Raw genomic sequence first — 18,588 nt, 5'->3', positions numbered from 1 at the left:
GGCAACAAAAACTAATTAAATAATAAGGTTAAATAGAGAATAACCTTAACGGAATTTTTTAAATTTTTTAGAAATTTTCTGAAAATTTTTTGGAGATCGTATGGTGTAAATTATGGGGATAAAAATTAAGCCACGAGAAAATCTATTTAAACTACCCGAGGAAAAATTTTATTTTTCTTTTCCTTTTTCATTTTCTTTTTCCCATTTTCTTTTCTTCTTCCGTCGCCGAGCACGTGCCCGACTCCTCTTCTCTTCTCCTCTTCGTTTTCCCGATCTCCTCTTCTTCCCCTTCCTCTCCGATCGACGCTTCTGCTTCCCCATCTCTTCCTGTCTTCCGGCCGAGCAGCGCCGAGCTTTCATCTTCCCCAATCTTCGCTCGAAAACCCAAACGCCGAAGCCACTTCCTCTTCCCTCTCGCGTCGCTGCCTCCCTCACCCTCTCGCGACATCGCCGGCCATCTTCTTCTTCTTCCCCCAACCCGAAGTCTCCTCCTATTGCCGTTCTTGCTGTGCCCTAGCCGCAGTCGCCGTGCCCTAGTTTTCCCGTTTCATCTGCCGACCACCGATCCAGATGTCACAGATGCTGGTGATACCCCTCTCGCTCTGACCTAAGCCAGACCAGGCCGCAACCCGATCTACCACATATCTGATTAGTCGAATGCTGCTGTTGAGGTGTGTGTTTTTGCTGTCAACAACAGCCTTGATCTCCTGACCTCTCATCCCCAGCCAGCGATAGCATCGTCGGCCAATTCTTCTGTTCAGACATCATGCCCCTCATTTGTTCCGGCCAGCAACTTGGGGTTATTTGAGGGTAAGATTCCTAGTTTAAAAGGTTATGGATGAATGAGTGAGTTTAATTCTCAGTTGAGTATGCAGTGATTGTAATTAGGATATTGGATACATGCTAGGTGCTGACTTAGGGCTATCTGGTTTGCTGAACAGTAGCTTTACCTATCTGCGGCGACCGTCTTACGGCTGTGGACTCCTCCGATTGAGAGCCCTATTAGCTACCACGGATTTGGTGAGTATGTAGGATGAATAGGTTAAGCAATTAGGGTTTCCTAACCCTAATTGAGATTTCGTTTGGTTATGTAAATTATAGTAGATTGATAAATAGGGGGTTAATCAATAGTCGTATTCGATTATGATTATCCTAAATAGGTTTGAGGATTTGATTTAACTAATTAATTTATATATAATTAGCTAAATATGTATATCATGTTGTTACTGGACTTTGATTTAAAACGGGCGTCTCGACGTTCGGAGACGATCTCCATTTTTTGAGGCGGGTACCTTGACTTATCTCTTTTGATAATGTCATGTTGATACGCTTAGTAGGTTATAGCCTCTAGTAATAATTATGTTCATCTTTGTTTCGGTATGTCACTACATGATACCTATTGCATGCTTTTATCTGTTCTGCATTTATGTTTTATACCCTCATGATGATTGCCATGATTATTTATGCTCATAGTGGTAGTGACATACCATGTCTTATGATATACCGGACTAGACATCTACCATATCAGACACGTTTACCCAGATTTTTCTTATGTGATTCATGTATTTTCTTTAGGTACATATTTTATGGACGTAGATATGGTCAGGATCTTCATGCTTAGTGTCATGCACCATCTTATATGATTGCATGCTGAGCGATTGGTAGCTCTATTATTATTGAGCTTATCGCCAGTTATATGGAAATGCACACACGACCACTCATGGGTTAGTGGTATATCTGTGTGGCAGTTTACTCTGTCAGTGCTCCTTGGTCCACTCATGGGTAGCGTGACGCACGTCAGGAGTCCCTCCACTGGACTGTCTCAGGGAGATGAGAGCATTGTGCTCCCCCACTTATGATTTGGGGTAGGAGGATAGGTGTACTCCGACCGCATCCTGTCCACTCGGTCACTCATCCTGTCCACTCGGTCACTCAAATTTTGAAATTGATTTTTAAAAGATTTTAAAATAATTTTGAAATTGATTTTTAATTTTTTTAAAAATTAATTTGAAATTGTTTTTTTAAAAGATTTTTAAATTAATTTGAAATTGATTTTTAAATTAATTTGAAATTGATTTTTAAAAGATTTTTAAATAATTTTAAAATTTATTTTTAAATTAATTTGAAATTGATTTTTAAAATTTTTGAAAAAATTTTAAATTAATTTGAAATTGATTTTTAAAAGATTTTTAAATTAGTTTTGAAATTGATTTTTAAATTAAATTTTAAGATTGATTTTTGAATTTTTTTTAAAAAAAATATTTTGAAATTGAATGTTGATTAATTTAAGTTGATTAAGTTAATTAATTATTTTAGTCTAAGTTCAACCTAGATCCATCTCATCCGATTCTACATTGTCAATCAGGGAACCTTATGTATTTTTGTGAGATGGTTAATTTTGATTTAGATTATTTCTAAGGATTAATTTACATTTGAGTTAAACTTAGGTTTTCCAATTAGTCAATTAAATACACATTTCGAGGATTGGTTCCCAGGCGGTGGCGAGGCACTAGGCCTTCTTGGGTATAAGATCATCCACCACTTCTAGACAGAACCGTTCAAAGAAATTATGTATTTAATTATTTTTTGAAACTCCTAGGTTTAACTAACAAGTGTAAATTACGTCTAAGTCCTTAAACTATCCTAATCTAAACATGCATATTACAAATAAAATAAACAGTCATCAGGCAATTTTAGCTATTTATTAAGATAGTTTTTCTATTGCCCCCCCCGGATCATAGCCTCGATATGGTCTATCAAGGTAGTAGATCTGATCCTTGGGGACCCAATATAGTCCAAGTCCAACTTGATTGACCAAGTTCGACTTGGGGACCCATGCTTGGACTACATTTCTATTAGATCTATTCATGATTGACAAGTATGATTTGTATTTTCTTTTAGTTTTAAATCCAAGTCCAGATTTGTTGAAAACAACTCGCTGTTTTCCAAGAATCAAATCAAGATTCTTGGACCCCAGGGGAACCGTTCCAACGTGTCCTTGAGTTCTTTAATTTGAATTTTCAAATTGGAATTTTCTTCCTCAAGTTGTTGGACTTGAGTTGAATTTCCAATTTGAACTGGCTCAGTTAAAGAACTCGAGTCAGTCTCTTCCTTAGGGGTTGTTACCTCCTTTTGGAGTGACTTGACCCGAATGTTGGATTTAGCCAACTTCTTTAATAGATAAGGAACTAGATTTTTTAATTCATCTAATTGAGTCTCGGCGAGTAGAGAACTTACAGTGAGGTTCGGTCCTTCGGAAACGGATACGGATCCGTGGCTTTGCTCGGACTCGGTTTCTGACTCGTTTTCGTCTTCAGACTCGAACTCGAACTCAGTTTCGGCAACGTTCGCTTACACTGGTAAGGCGAGGAAGCTTGCTGGTTCTTCGTCAGTCTCGGATTCATCTGATGATACGGACCAAGTTGCCTTCAACACCTTCCTTCGTTTCTTCTTATTTGGACGATCCGGCTTGTAGTGCCCCTTCTGATTACAGCCGTAGCTGGTGACTCCAGTCTTGCCCTTCGTTTTCGTTTGAGTCACCTTTTTCAATTTGCAGATCTTCCGTACAAGTCTTACCAGTTCGGAAACAACCTCATCGTCGTTTTCTGAATCCGACTCGTCTTTGGACTTGGGTTTGGTTTTGTGCTTTGTCTTGGCTTCACGGGTTCTGCTTGTACCTGCAATCAAGGCAATACCCTTCTCGGCTTGACGTGCATTAGTCTGTTCATGCAATTCGAATTCGGAAAACAGTTCGTCTAGTTTTATTAAAGATAAATCCTTGGAAACTTTGTAAGCATCAGCCATGGATGCCCACAAAGTGTTCATCGGAAAAGCGCTAAGCGTGTACCTTATTATGTCGCGGTTTTCTATTCTCTGGCCGATTGCATGGAGGCTGTTGAGAAGGTCCTGGATTCGTGCGTGAAGTTGGCTTGCCGTCTCACCTTCCTGCATTTTTATGTTATAGAATTTATTTAAAATTAAATAGCGCTTACTTACCTTAGCGTTGGGAGTGCCCTCGTGCAGCTCGATTAGTTTGTTTCATAGCTCTTTCGCACTTGAGAATGGTCTGACTCTGTTCAATTCTTCTTTTGTCAACCCGCATTGTAGCATACAGGTTACTTTGGCATCAGCTTTAACCTTCTTCATAATGCTGGTATCCTAGTTGACGCATGAGACTAGTCCTCCAGTGTCGTCACGTGGAAGCTCAAGACCGGTCTGGATAATGATCCACATCTCGACTTGCGTCTTGAGGTGGTAATCCATCCGGTTCTTCCAATAGCTAAAGTCCTCGCCGGAAAATAGTGGCAGGCGGATTGTGCTAAAGCCTTCTTGGAGGGCCATTTGAAAACTTGCACGAAAAACCTTGCACACAAAAACAGAAAAGAACTGTTCCAAGACTTGGTCTTGGATTAGCAGTGCGGGATAAATAAAAAAAAACGACCTCGAGTGACGTTGCACCAACTTCGAGCAAAAATCCGATTACGAAAAAAAAACTAGATCGGAAGACGGCAAGAATATTGTTTCCGATTGACTTCGTAAAAACTGAAAATATTTCGAAAAATTGCTTGATTAGTGGTTGCATCAAATCGAAGCGACCCCGTTCTGATATCAATTGTTGGATCGAGAAACGCTGGAGGGAGGTGAATAGCGCTCGTGGCCTTCACTCGTTTCAGATTTGAAAATCGTTCGAGTTATAAACACAGCGGAAATAAAAAGAACACAACGCAAACACTTGATATTTACATGGTTCGGAGCCTGTGGCGACTCCTACTCCAAGGCCCACGCTTGTTGAGCGTTTACGTTGGGCAACACTTATAATTTCGTAAAAATGTTACAATTGAAAGTACAATTAAACGATAATAAAATATACCAACGACAAGAATAATAGCAGATTCTGAGCTCTGGGTCGTCGGCGTCAGGTTATAACTTCGTCGGAACTTTTCGTTAGCAGCTCGTTGCACCAAGGTTGCTTGGAAGGTTGTAATTTGGCTTGAATGCTCCTTAAATACTCTGCTGAAGGCGCCTCCAAGCACGTCCGAGGCACCTCAAGCCTGTCGAGTCAGCAGCACGGATAAGCGCTGAAACAGTCACAACTTATCCTGCTTGAGGCGCCTCCAAGCCAATCCAAGGCGCCTCCAAGCTCTGGTCAAAGGCGCCTCCAGCTTCATCCGTGGCACCTCTAAGCTCTGGTCTAAGGCGCCTCCAGCACTTCTCCGCAGCCAACTTTTGCTTTGCACTCGAGGCGCCTCCAAGCTCCATGGAGGCGCCTCAGACACTGTTCATCCGAGGTAACTTTGTGTTTTTGGTACTTGCAAGATATGTTAGTCCCAAAATATCCTGCAACACAGAGTTAGCACATAATGATAGTATGAATATGAAAGTTTGACAGTCTCCGGACTGTCCGGTTCTAATTTCGGATTTTCTACCGGAAATCCTAGGTCGAGCCGACGCCTACTGTTCCCTCTTCCGGGGAACACGTCCTCACCTACTCCACTCAGGAGAGTTTACCTTTTGCCAGTTCGGTCCTCCAGACCGACTGGACTTTTGCTCAGCGTCCGATGCTTCTTGTCTTCATGCTGGACGTCCGGTCCACGACCCGTCCAGACTTCTACCCGGTTCGCGACACTAGGATTTCAACCTAGGGTTACCACCCCTTAGGATTTTTGCCAGAAGCTCTGACCCGCCAAGACTTTCCTCATAGGGTTACCGCCCCCTAGGGTTTTACCTTTGTCTAACCGCAGCTAGGACTTTTGCCTAAGTATACTTAGGACTTTCCTACAAAGCTCATTCAAACATATTAGAAAACAAAACACCTTAATTTTGAACCCTTTGACATAAACAAAACATTGGTTTGATTGTCGGATGCTTCCCGCACCAACAATAAGTTGGCAAAATGTGACTGCGCTCACCCCAGCGTCCGCCAATCCGTCCCAAGGTCAATATGGAGGAGGTAAATCATGAATGACTACTAGTCTTTGAAATAGTAACTGATGCATAAGGGAGGTATTTACCTCAACTATACTAAGATTCGAACCCCAGATCTTAAGTTGATAACATCTCACGTGCTAGACCGTCTCGAGGGGACGTTCGCCTCAATGCCCTTGCCAATCCGTCCTAGGGTCAACACGAAAGAGTAAATCACAAGTGACTACTAGCTCTTAGAATAGTGACTGACCATTAAAGATACATTTATCTTGGCTATGTCAAAATTTAAACATCAGATCATCCCAAGGCAACACTCTAATTGTAATAAGTTGGCAAAATACGACTGCGCTCACCCCCAGCGCCCGCCAACCCGTCCCAAGACCAATACGGAGGAGGTAAATCACGGATGCATATTAGCTATTGGAATAGTGACTTACACATGAGGGAGATATTTACCTTGACTATGCCGAGATTCAAATCTCATACCTCAATTTGATAACACCTTATGCGTTAGCCACTAGACGAGTCTAGATCCTTTGGTCCATAATCTTTGGTTCCTTTCGTAATTTATATTTTGGAAAATCAATTCAGACATGTAAATTATGAAAGTGACTCGGAAAAATTATAGATGAGGATCTAGACTCCCACTAAACCATCCGGAAAGGAAACTCTAATTGTAATAAAAAAATGATAATCCCAGTTAGCCTCATTGACTATCCCTAGGGTGATCGACTCGACCCCACGGAAGGTTCCCACCGACCATCAGGGTAAATCGGAAAGCGCACGCGGCGGCCAGTCCAGAAGCCCAGCATCCTTTGATTACGCCTTCCATTTGGAGGAAAAATTTCTATAAATATACCGTAGCCATGAATACTCGGGTGATAATCTGAATGTCCTACCGCGAGACCCTGCCCCGGGGACAACTCTAATTGTAATAAGATCATATAGATGGTAGGGAAGTAGGTAATTGGATGATGGTGAAAAACCCTCTTAGTTTTTTTTGTGTCCATCAATCTGGCATTTTCGGTCCCAGTCCATCTAGCGAGGCGGTGGATTCGAGACAGAGAATCCGAGCAGCTTCTACTTGTGAGATTGAACCCTGGGTTCCCATCGTCTTCCTGGTTCCTCCCAGGTGATCCCTTTTTTGCTTGCCAAGATTTGCCAATCAATAATTTCCATTCTGTTTCTAGGATTTTTTAATTTCTATTGGGAAATTTTGTGCGAGGTAAGAAGTGGGGGAGGCGACTGGATTTAGGTGGTCGGCGAAGTATTTAGATCCTCCTTTAGTCAAGGGATAAGACAGTGGGGAAGTGGAAATGCGAATTCCTAGTCTTCTACCTTTGAAAATGACCCCTTCCATTACCTAAATGTCTTCTTCCAGGTTTTGCTACTAATTTTTTGAACTCTCATTTTATGATACGACCACTATCCTTCGTGTCTTTTTGCTGCTTTCAAAGACGGCTTGTTGCCAAATTTAACGTAGAGTAGATTCCTGTAAGTATCTGTTTATCCCCTTCTCTTAATGATATTTTACGTAAGTATGTTAAAATTTTATAGATACATACAAAGTTGTTATACTGTTGACAGGATTTCTTTTTTTCTTCATAATTTAAGTAGTTAAAACAATATGGAGGAAATTTTTGCATGAAAGATAGGGTTTATGTTGTTTGGGACGTGTCAGATCTGATCTCTACTTTTTAACTTGCAAGCATGACAAACTGATATTTGTGGATGTTGAGAAAGCTTAACATGACTATCGATCTAGAGTATGTTTAAAATTCTTGTTTTTTGTTGGATAGTAAGTCAACCCATATAATTGAAACTCATGGCTTCGTGATGTTCTCATTGTTCGGTTTTACTTTTTACACTTTGCACTGAGTTATGGATCAGTATTTGTTTCATTGAAAATCTGATGGCGTGTTCTCCTTTCATCTCTTTCCTTCTCTTCTTGAATTTTTTTGTTGTTTTCATCTAACATTGGTAAAAAAATTCTGAATGTCACTTTGTTATTACAGTGATAGAATTCAATTCTGTTTCAGTATAGGTCAATATAAATCCTTGTTCATAAAATCATTGACTAATTTTTTTCAAGGCAATAGACTCTGGATTACTTAGAACATTAGATTCAATGCATGTGTAAAACTAAATGGCTCGTGTCTCATTTTTTTTTTTTTCAATTCTTCAGGCTGTTGTGCTTTATATTTAAATTGCAAATACATTATCATCGCATCTCAATCAAGCAACAATGATCTTGTCATAGATTATATTTAAATTGCAAATACATTATCATCGCATCTCAATCAAGCAACAATGATCTTGTCATATAATGTCTTAAGTATTTTTGGTTAGAAGGATTGTCTTGGTTCATTGATCTAGAAGTTGAAGCCCATGGCAAAACGTGGAACTCCTGGTTGTTGCAGGTTTCTAAGCTATTAAATTATTTGCATTGTGCAACTTTTGTATTGGAGATTCATATAAAATAAAATATCACCGTTTACATTTTTTTATTTTAATTTGAAGCGCCTTTCCTAGAAGGTCAACAGAGACTATGAGGCTTATTGTTTCAGCCATCATTGGAGTTTCTGTAGGATACTTAGTAGGCATTTCGTTTCCCACAGTTAACATAACCAAGGTATAACAGAATGATTCTCTTGCCACTTACTGTGTTTGTTTACATTTGGTGCTATGGGATAGAATCAAGGAATATTTGCTGCTTAAATTTGCAGCTTACCTTCCCTTCCAATATTATATCCTACATTGAAGACAGAAATTCAGGCCTGGCAACTCAAGCTCTATTAAACCATGCTTGGAATTCAGCTAACAATCAAAATAGAAAGAATTCTACATCAAACACAACCAATACCTTGAAGGTAACTTGCTTCTTTAGCTGGCCACTGCAAATTGCATTTTATGGATTCAATGTTTTTCTATACTTCTTTTTCTATTGAGCAAACTTCCTATCTACACTGTGTGAAGGAAATAGGAGGCAAATGTAAGTTTTTGTTTTCTAGTTAGTCCTAGAAGTCGGATAAATTATTTATTCTTTGAGGAATTTTAGTTGTGCTTGGTTTGTAGGAACAAATGAGTGGTAATGTAACCAAGAAAAATGCATAAGGATAAAAAATGTGCTATTTTCTGTTATTTGGTTTGCTTAGTGTATGCAAAGTACAGACATAGTAGAAATTAGAATATTCAGGAAGGATTGGTAAGATGATCAAAATAAAATGTCCTCATTGGAATATTAATAATGCAATATGTCTAATATTTGAAAAGTTAAATAAACTGTCTTATATACTTGCTCCTTTGGTGCAAACTGTAGAAACTCAATCCGACCTTAAGATGTCAAGACAGTTGGAGGATCCCTTGATACTTATTATCTATATATATTAGTTACCATATTTGTACATATTAGTTACTATATATGTATATATTAATTATCATATTATTGGTACAAATTAGTTAATATGTGTGTCAATTAGGCTAATTGTAAATTAGTCTAATTATAGTTTCCTAAAATGGGTCCTAGTTTGTATATAAATATGTCTTACTCTTCAATAAGAAAGGTGTATTCTTTTCGTCTCTAATTATATGGTATAGAGCCATAGAAATTAAATTAGGACTCTATCACCTCTCCCGTCGAAATTAGGTTTCTTTTCTTCCATCTTTCTCCTCTATTTCTCACTCGTGTGTGCTCTGTTCATCGCACGACCAATAGGCGTCGTGATCGGCAGTCGGCTACCGTCGCTGCTCCCCTGTTCTCACGATCAACCACCACGCACAGCACGTTCCGTAGTCACCGACCACCATCTGGCTTTCCTGATCACACGCCATCATGAAGGCTACCAAGGTTGCAAGCCTCCATCCCTTGTGCTACTACCTCAACACCAAGTCTCCACCTCCGTGCCCATCATCAACACCAATGCAGATCCTGCCTCTTGCCTCCTTCCTCCTCATTGCTATCTTCGCCACATACTTGTGCAACACGTTCTTGATGATTTGTTGATGTATTCTATTACACCCTCCGCACTTGTTCTGGAACCAGCTCCTGTCAAGCCTCTTATTATTCAAATCCACTCTAGGCATCACCCTTTAGATTCATATCCCGCACCTACTATCTAGTCCCGAACGATGAACGACAATGTACTTATCCTACTTCTTTTGTTTCTTATAATGGCTTGTCGTCTTCCTCTTGTTCTTTTGATTCTATCTCTATTCCTAAGACTGCGTGAGACTATATCTCATCCTAGTTGGAAAGATGCAATGATAGAGGAGATGAATGCTTTAGATGACAATGACACTTGGGACTTGGTTGATCTACCTATAGGGAAATGAGCTATTGGATGCAAATGGGTATTCGCAGTTAAAGTCAATTCGGATGTGTCAGTTGCCGGATTAAAAGTTCGTCTTGTTGGTAAAAGCTATGCACAAATCTATGGGTTGGATTATTCTAACACTTTTTTCTCCAGTTGCAAAGCTGACATCTGTTCGATTATTTATTTCAATGGTTGCTACTCATCATTTACCTTTACATCAACTTGATATCAAGAATACTTTTCTTCATGGTTATCTTCAGGAGGAGGTGTATATGAAGCAACCTCATGGTTTTGTTGCTAGGGGAATAAGGGCTAGTTTGTCGTCTTTGAAAATCTCTGTATGGGTTGAAATAGAGTTCTCGTGCTTGGTTTGGAAAAAATTTAGTTAGATTGTTGAAAGATTTGGTGACGAAAAGCAAGTCAAATCATTCTGTGTTCAACAACTGGTTAGGAGCTGATATCATTTTATTAGTTGCATATGTAGATGATATTGTTATCACTAGAAGTGATACTACGGGAATCTCATCTCTTAAAATCTTTCATTCCATACGAAAGATCTGGGGATGCTAAAGTATTTCTTGGGTGTTGAAGCTATGAGGAGTAAAAAAGGTATAGTTCTATCTTAGAGAAAATATATCCTCGATTTATTAACTGAGAAAAGAGGGGGGGGGGAGGGCAAAGCCTTATAGTGCTCCAATGCTCAAAACATGCATCTCACAGGAGATGGGGAACTATTTAAACATCCTGAAAAATATCGAAGATTAATTGGAAAGTTGAATTACCTTACTATAACTCGTCCAGATATTGCATATTCGGTTAGTGTTGTCAATCATTTTATGTCATCTCCAACTGTTCATCATTGGACAGCGTTAGAACAAATTTGTGTTACTTTCAGGGAGCACCCGGAAGAGATATCGTATATAAAAATCATGGGCACGCACATATTGAATGTTTTTCAGATGCAGATTAGGTAAGTTCTAAAATGGATAGAAGATCTAATTCATGTTATTGTATCTTTGTTGGAGGAAATTTAATTCCATGGAAGAGTAAGAAGTAAAATGTTGTGTCACGATCTAGTGCAAAGTTAGAATATAGGGCTATGACACAGTCTGTGTGTGAGATAATATGGATATATCCACTCTTGACTGAAGTATGACTTAAAATTTTAGTACCAGCTAAACTGTTGTGGTGTGATAATCAAGTTGCAATATGAGATAATATGGATATATTCACTCTTGACTAAGTATGACTTAAAATTTTAGTATCAACTAAACTGTTGTAGTATGATAATCAAGTTGCTCTTCATATTGCATTGAATCCTGTTTCACGAGTGAACAAAGCACATTGAAATTGATTGTCATTTTGTTTGTGAGAAAATTCAACAAAATTTGATTTCTATTGGATATATGAAGAGAACAACTCGTGGACATCTTCTCAAAAGCTTTAAATGGGGTTCAGGTTGATTTTCTTTGTAATAAGTTGAGTATTATTGGTACAAATTAGTTAATATATATATGTGTCAATTAAATTAGCCTAATTATAGTTCCCTAAAATGGGTCCTAGTTTGTATATAAATATGTCTCACTTTTCAATAAGAAAGGTGTATTCTTTTCGTCTCTAATTACAATACTTAAGCATGATCTGATTATGTCCAACTAAAGGATGAGTATTACTCTTGTTACTCTCTTGTGTGCCCTCACCCTTGGAAGATGAAAAATGAAAATCTGACTTTGGTTCAATGTAGAAGCCCAATCCAACCTAAAACTCCATGGCATTCAGTTAGGAAATTCCTTGATACTTTAGCTCACTCATTTAGGACTTCACTTGACCACATGGATCTCAAGGGTGGCGGTAACTCTTTTTCATCAAAAACAAAAGGGTGGAGGTAACTCTTAATACACTCTCAAATATAAAGTGATATGGCTTATAATGTTATTTTAATTAAATTAGTTATGCAAAGCAATTACTAAGATATCTAGTGAACATTGTTTATTTAATAACAAACATATTACAATAATCCATGAATTCTTGTTTTCACTTTGCATACGAATTTAATAACAAGTTAGGATTAACTTATTGTTAACTATGACTCTTCAATCATGTATTTCATTGCAAGTGACGAGGGATGCAACTGATGATGAAGTTGGTAAGAGTAAGGCAAGGTTGAGTTGAAAAAAAAAAAAAGAGTTGATGAATTTATGAGCTTTTTGATATTAAGATGGATTCTTGAAAATGGTATCTTAAATTGTTCCTGATGAACTAAGAATAATACTTTTTCTTTTTCAATCACGGAAAAAAACTGATGGGTTAAATTCTCATACACAGCAACTGATTTTTCACAACTAAATGATGTAGTAGTTAAATTCTCATACAGGATAATATACCTCTTCCCATTATCCTGAAGAAGGATTAATGAGTAAAAGCTCATCAAACATGGATGTTTTCTGTGGTATTATTATAAAGATGCCACTTATGCATATGTTAGTCAGACTTAGGGTACCATAAAAAAGCGATTTTACAAATAACCAGGGTTAATTATGCCGATCTGTTTGCACATTTGTGTGTGTGTGTGTGTGTGTGTGTGTGATTTTTAAATTCACGCACTCCATTGGGGATAAAATATGGTTTTCTTTTCTCCTGATTCTAATCTCCCCAACATAGAAATCAAGGGAAATTAAGTCCCTATCAATAGTTAAATGAATTGCTAATTTGATTCTTGCTTTTGAATTATCATAGATTTATGTTCCTTCAAATCCGAGAGGTGCAGAAAGATTACCACCTAAGATTTTGATGCCGGAATCAGATTTGTATTTGCGCAGATTGTGGGGCAATCCAGAAGAGGTAGGTGGTTGTCTCCGGATCATTCTTTAAAAAAGTTCTCTCAACAGAAGCTCTTTATGTTGTGTAAACAAAATGTGCAGGATCTTATCATGCAGCCGAAATATCTCGTGACATTCACAGTTGGGTATGATCAGAAGAAGAATATTGATGCTGCAGTTAAGAAAGTGAGTAATCATCCAAAAGCTTAGGCTCGAGAAGGAGGTTTCTCAGCAATTGCACTTCCTTTAATCATTTGCTTTCCTAGGCAGGAAAATGACTTGTTGTTTGATGATTTCTAAATCAGTTATCCAAATTAAGGGTTCTTTGCATTTTTATCCCAGAAGGGTGCTTTCTAATATGAATTCTCTATATAATTGTTTAACTAAATAGCTTATATTGACTGTTACAGATTCTTGGTGTAGGATCCTACTTATTATTATATATGAACAACCATTAATCATAAAAAATGTCCGGTCCATAATTTAAGGAATATTGCACATAATAACTAGTTGCATTTTGAACCAGGCCAGGGTTTTGGAATTATTTTTATAAGATGTGGTATTAAATGCCTGATACCAGTTTATAAGAAAATTTTGGATTCCAAGTAAACTCTGTTCACGTTTGATGTCATTTTGTAGGGTTGTGGAATAATGTGAGGATGAAGAGTGAGATGAATGGAGGAAGAGGAGAAGGGACAGAGCAGCTGACATAGCGAGAAGATATGGGGCAAGGTAAGAGGAGAATCATGGATGGTAACACAGATAGAAGACAAGAGTGAAAGAAGAGAGATAGAATGCTAGTCAAATGTGGTGGATGCAATGGGAGAGGTTAGTTGCGGTGCAATAGTGAAGTGGGGTAGGCAGATATCCTTGACAAAAGGAGGGAGAGGAAATTGAAGAGGCAGACTAAGAAGAAGGGGATGGAGATAGGAAAAGGAACGAGTATGGTGATGACGGGTAAGGGTAATTAGGCTTAGGCCTTTATGGTTATATTTGTCTAACTGTGTATCTTCAATAGCTGATAAAAATGATAAAATGAGTAAAGTTAAATTAAGATGTTATGAAGGTAAGGGTGATCAAGAAAACTCTACTTAAATATAATCAAAAGTGATTTTAAAATTTTGGTATTACAATAAAAAACATAAAGCTCAATGATGGTGGTCCATATGATAAACTTCAAGTAGTTAGGACGAATAGAGTTGTTGCATGTTATTCGGTTTATTTTCAATTTCTGAATGTAAATTGGTTTGCTGGATTTTTTAGGTTTCCATGGATCTTTTGTACAGTAAGGTACAACACTACTCATTTCCAGGCACTATGGATAGTATTTCCATTGTGCACAAAAGTGACTGGTACAGAAGTGAGTAATAGAAACATAAATGAAGGTTGAACCTTGTGTAATTTTGGTAATCATCTTATGATTAGGGCTTTTTCCAAATTTAACTTCCATATGCCACATTAATGTGAATGATCCAGGAAAGAATAAAAATGGGTAGGTTGAAGATGGACAAATTTTCCTTGCCCATGGCACTCAAGATTGATGGCCATGTTAAAGGTGCCAATTCATATAATAACACAGTCATCATTTTGTAACAATGAGAATAGACAACTGCTCTAGTATTTGCTCTGACTCCAAATACTTCCTCTGATATTTTTTTTTTCTTCCATATATGGGTCGAAAAGTTACCCCCTTTTGATTTCCCTGCTAATAAGCTGTTGAAATTTCATCCCACTTGAAACCATACTGGCCATTCTCTTTGCATTTGAAATTAACTTAGATCAAGAGCATTGTCTCTTGCTCTCATATGAACTTATTGCTACGTATCCTTTTTTTACTTTCCTGTTGCCTTATTGGGAAGATATCTGTTCTGCAGTTTTCTGAAAATTTCCAAATAATACTATTCCATTATGATGGCCGGACAACTGAATGGGATGAATTTGAGTGGTCAAAGCGGGCTATTCATGTGAGTACAAGGAAGCAAACTAAATGGTGAGACAAATCTCTAGTTGTATAGCTGCCTTACGTTAGATATCAAGAAGCTGGTGTTTTTAGTGTTGTTTTGTTGATTTATTCAAGGTGGTATGCCAAGCGGTTTTTGCATCCTGACATTGTGGCACCATATGAGTACATATTCATATGGGATGAAGACCTAGGGGTGGAGCATTTTAATGCTGAAGAGTAAGCACTTGATTTGTCTTGTAAGTTGTCCTTTGAAAAACTTAATTGTAATTTGAAATATTTTTCTACATGCAATAGGTATATTAAATTAGTAAAGAAGCATGGACTGGAGATATCACAACCTGGTTTAGAACCAAATAATGGGTTAACATGGCAAATGACAAAAAGGAGAGGAGACCAAGAAGTTCACAAGTAAGGTTTTTGAAGTTTGTCTCTGGACAAATTCCAAATTTTCCGTTCAATGGATTTTACACACCATTAAGTATTAACTGAGTGATGAATGACAGAGATACAGAGGAAAGACCTGGTTGGTGTGCCGACCCCCATTTACCCCCATGCGCAGCGTGAGCACTTAATATTTAGGCCCTTCATTTATTTATTGTATCTTTCTCAATATATTAACTGGATATCTGCAAACAGTTTTGTCGAGATTATGGCAACTGTATTCTCTAGGGATGCATGGCGTTGTGTATGGCACCTGATTCAGGTAAGAGTACTTGACCATTTTCACTTTGTTGTATCATATACACTTATATAAACTGTAATGTTAATGCAGAATGACTTGGTCCATGGATGGGGTCTTGATTTTGCCCTCAGAAAATGTGTAGATGTGAGTGGCTCTTTATTTCTTGCAGTCGATTCATATTCAAGTGAACAATTTCCTTTTTCAAGTATAAATTAGAAACATTGATTCCTTCACAAATGAAATGTCATGTCTTTCTAGTTCTCGATGTTAAATGTTTTTTTTCTCATCATGTTCTCTTGGCTTTCTTATGGTGATTCTTTTCGAAAACCAAGCCTGCCCATGAGAAAATCGGCGTTGTAGATGCACAATGGATTGCTCATCAGGTGGTTCCTTCACTAGGGAACCAGGTAAGAGCATGATTTATATAATGGTTCTTTGGCTGATGGTTTTGTGGACCTTTTCGACTGCTTACCTTCTGGAATTCCTTTGACCTTCTAATACTAAGTTTGGCAGGGCGAAGCTGAGAACGGCAAAGCACCATGGGTAGGGGTAAGAGACTACTGCTTCTCCTAACTGCCTTGATTAATCACATTGCAGACTAATGTGCCCTAATGCTTCATGTAACACGCATCACGCTATTCCTCTCCATCTCTTACAGGTCAGAGAAAGGTGTAGAAAAGAGTGGCAAATATTTCAAACACGTTTATCAGAAGCTGAGAAGAGATACTATCTTTCGAAAGGGATCACTCCCCCTAACTCAACCATTGTTTAGAGGTATTGGTTTTTTGCAATCACTAGATGAGATGTTGATCGTGTTGTATGTAGACCCATTTGTTCTTTTCCTTGATGATTTCATCAGAGCTCTTATCTCAGTATTTTTAAAGTTGGTTTCTGGTATTTTTTTTTTCAAATTTTTAGCCATCAATGTATGATGATATTTCATTAAGCAGATGACTTGATCCTTGCACCTTTTCGAATTGCTGTTTTAGTGATTCATCTTTTCTTGAAGCATTTCCCGCCATCAACTGCAATGTCTGGAAGTTCCTTAGGATGGAAATTTCTGTTTCAACCAGTTCATCTTAATTACCTTTTTAATCCGTTCCGATTCATTTTCATCTTCGTCTGCAGATTCGCTGATACAATTACTTTTGCAATGATAGGTGAGTTCAGATCATCATAAAATATTGGAGTACATAGAGGTAATCGGCATCATCTGGAAATCAAAAAATACAACAATAGAACGGAAGGGTCGACGAGGAAGTGGAGAGTATGAGTAGGGATGGCAATTTTCCCCGCGGGTTTGGGGCCCCGCGGGGAAAACCCGAAATGGGGATGGGGATCCCCGATTTTTCGGGGATGGGGCGGGTTTGGGGCGGGTATGGGAATACTATCCCCATCCCCGAACCCGCCCCGAATATTATTATTATTAATATTAATAAATACTAATATGATTTTTTAAAAAAATATTAATAATAGTGTTAATATTAATATTAAAATTTTTGCAAATATTATTAATAATAATATTATTGATATTGATATTAATATTAATATTATTATTAATAATTATTATTAAATAATAATAATAATAATATAAATTAATTTAGAAATGGGGCGGGGATGGGGAATCCCCGAACCCGTGGGTTCGGGTTCGGGGAATCCCCGAACCCGAAAAAATGAAAACGGGGCGGGGATGGGAATGGCAAACCCGGCCCCGCCCCGCCCCGTTGCCATCCCTAAGTATGAGAGAGAGGGAAAATAATTTATGCCATTGTATTCCGCACCTTTTATTATGTAATGTCTATTACTAAAAAGAGTAAAATTTGGTCATACTAAAAAGTTTATTGTTGTTTTTTTTTCTGAATTGGTTCTTTTTCGAGATTATTACTTTGTTGCCCGTCAAGGATAAAGCCTTGTTGGATTGTAATATTTTCTGCACCATTAAGTACTTGCCCTTGTGCGGTGATTACTATTAGAAACTCTCTTTATTTGGCTGGATTTGTTTTTTTATGGGGAAGGAAAATGAAATTTAAAAAAATACTACTAATGGAGAGTAAAAATCTATGAAAAGATTTTCTTTACATGTATATATATCCTATGAAAAAAATGATTAATTAGATCCATAACGTTGAATATGAGGTAGCATCCCTATAAAATTCCTTATTCAAAATTTTAGATAAAAAATTATTTTATTAGATTTAAATATTTATTTTTTATTGTACAATACATCAACTTTCTTATAATTTATCATATCTTTATTTTTTTATTATTTTTTTCTCTTCTTTATATTTTTATTATTATCTATGAAATGATAACATGAAAATAGAAAGTTAAAGTTAAAAGAATAATATTTTAATATTTAAAGAATGAATTTTATTTTCTAAGTTAAAAAAATATTATTTATAAAATCTAAATTTAAAAATAGATAGAATATGTAAAGATTTTTTTATATAAAATATTAAATTTAAAAAAAAAATTGTTTAGAAAATCTAATGGAGATGCTCTCACAATCCATCCTAGATTATGAAAATGGAAACAAATTATTTGTATGTCATTCCTTCGGCTTCAAGTGTAGTTGTCCTATATAAATTGTGCATATGCATTTCTCGAAAGAAATGCATACCCTCCTCCATTCTCGATGTCCTCGCACCCATGAACCAATGATGTATCGATCAACTTGCCAAGTCTATTACCAATGGTGGGAATAGACTTGGCCCGAGTGAGAGCAGCTGAAACACACATGAAGATCTACTTTTACTCCTACTGAACTTACAGTATGCTTCCACATCTATGCCACACCAGATGCCATCAACTGGCGATATCAAACAGTGATCAAAATAATCATTTGACAATCAATAAATTGTAAATTTGATCTCACATTCAATGCGT

At 37.4% G+C, this 18,588-nt stretch overlaps 1 protein-coding gene across 6 annotated transcripts; it reads left to right on the top strand.

Moving 5' to 3' along the window:
- The first annotated feature begins 212 nt into the window (after nucleotides 1–212).
- Nucleotides 213–16,914, top strand: LOC121988961. Of its 6 annotated transcripts, none has more exons than XM_042542705.1 (17): nucleotides 213–810; nucleotides 908–1,020; nucleotides 8,275–8,345; nucleotides 8,446–8,557; nucleotides 8,652–8,795; nucleotides 12,975–13,079; nucleotides 13,160–13,243; nucleotides 14,932–15,047; nucleotides 15,135–15,236; nucleotides 15,315–15,428; nucleotides 15,524–15,580; nucleotides 15,657–15,723; nucleotides 15,793–15,846; nucleotides 16,035–16,109; nucleotides 16,216–16,251; nucleotides 16,361–16,476; nucleotides 16,873–16,914. In XM_042542705.1, the coding sequence occupies exons 3-16, from the start codon at nucleotides 8,314–8,316 to the stop codon at nucleotides 16,472–16,474; spliced, it is 1,212 nt and encodes a 403-aa protein (XP_042398639.1). In that variant the 5' UTR covers nucleotides 213–810; nucleotides 908–1,020; nucleotides 8,275–8,313; the 3' UTR covers nucleotides 16,475–16,476; nucleotides 16,873–16,914. The 6 variants fall into 6 exon arrangements, with proteins under 6 accessions (XP_042398639.1, XP_042398640.1, XP_042398638.1 ...); XM_042542706.1 differs by having other exon boundaries at nucleotides 214–810; nucleotides 942–1,020; nucleotides 8,278–8,345; nucleotides 16,831–16,914; XM_042542704.1 differs by having other exon boundaries at nucleotides 214–810; nucleotides 942–1,020; nucleotides 16,831–16,914.
- Nucleotides 16,915–18,588: the final 1,674 nt, after the last annotated feature.

This window comes from Zingiber officinale, chromosome 6B (genome assembly GCF_018446385.1).
Source record: "Zingiber officinale cultivar Zhangliang chromosome 6B, Zo_v1.1, whole genome shotgun sequence".
NCBI lineage: Eukaryota > Viridiplantae > Streptophyta > Magnoliopsida > Zingiberales > Zingiberaceae > Zingiber > Zingiber officinale.
This window is presented reverse-complemented; position numbering and strand designations above follow the sequence as displayed.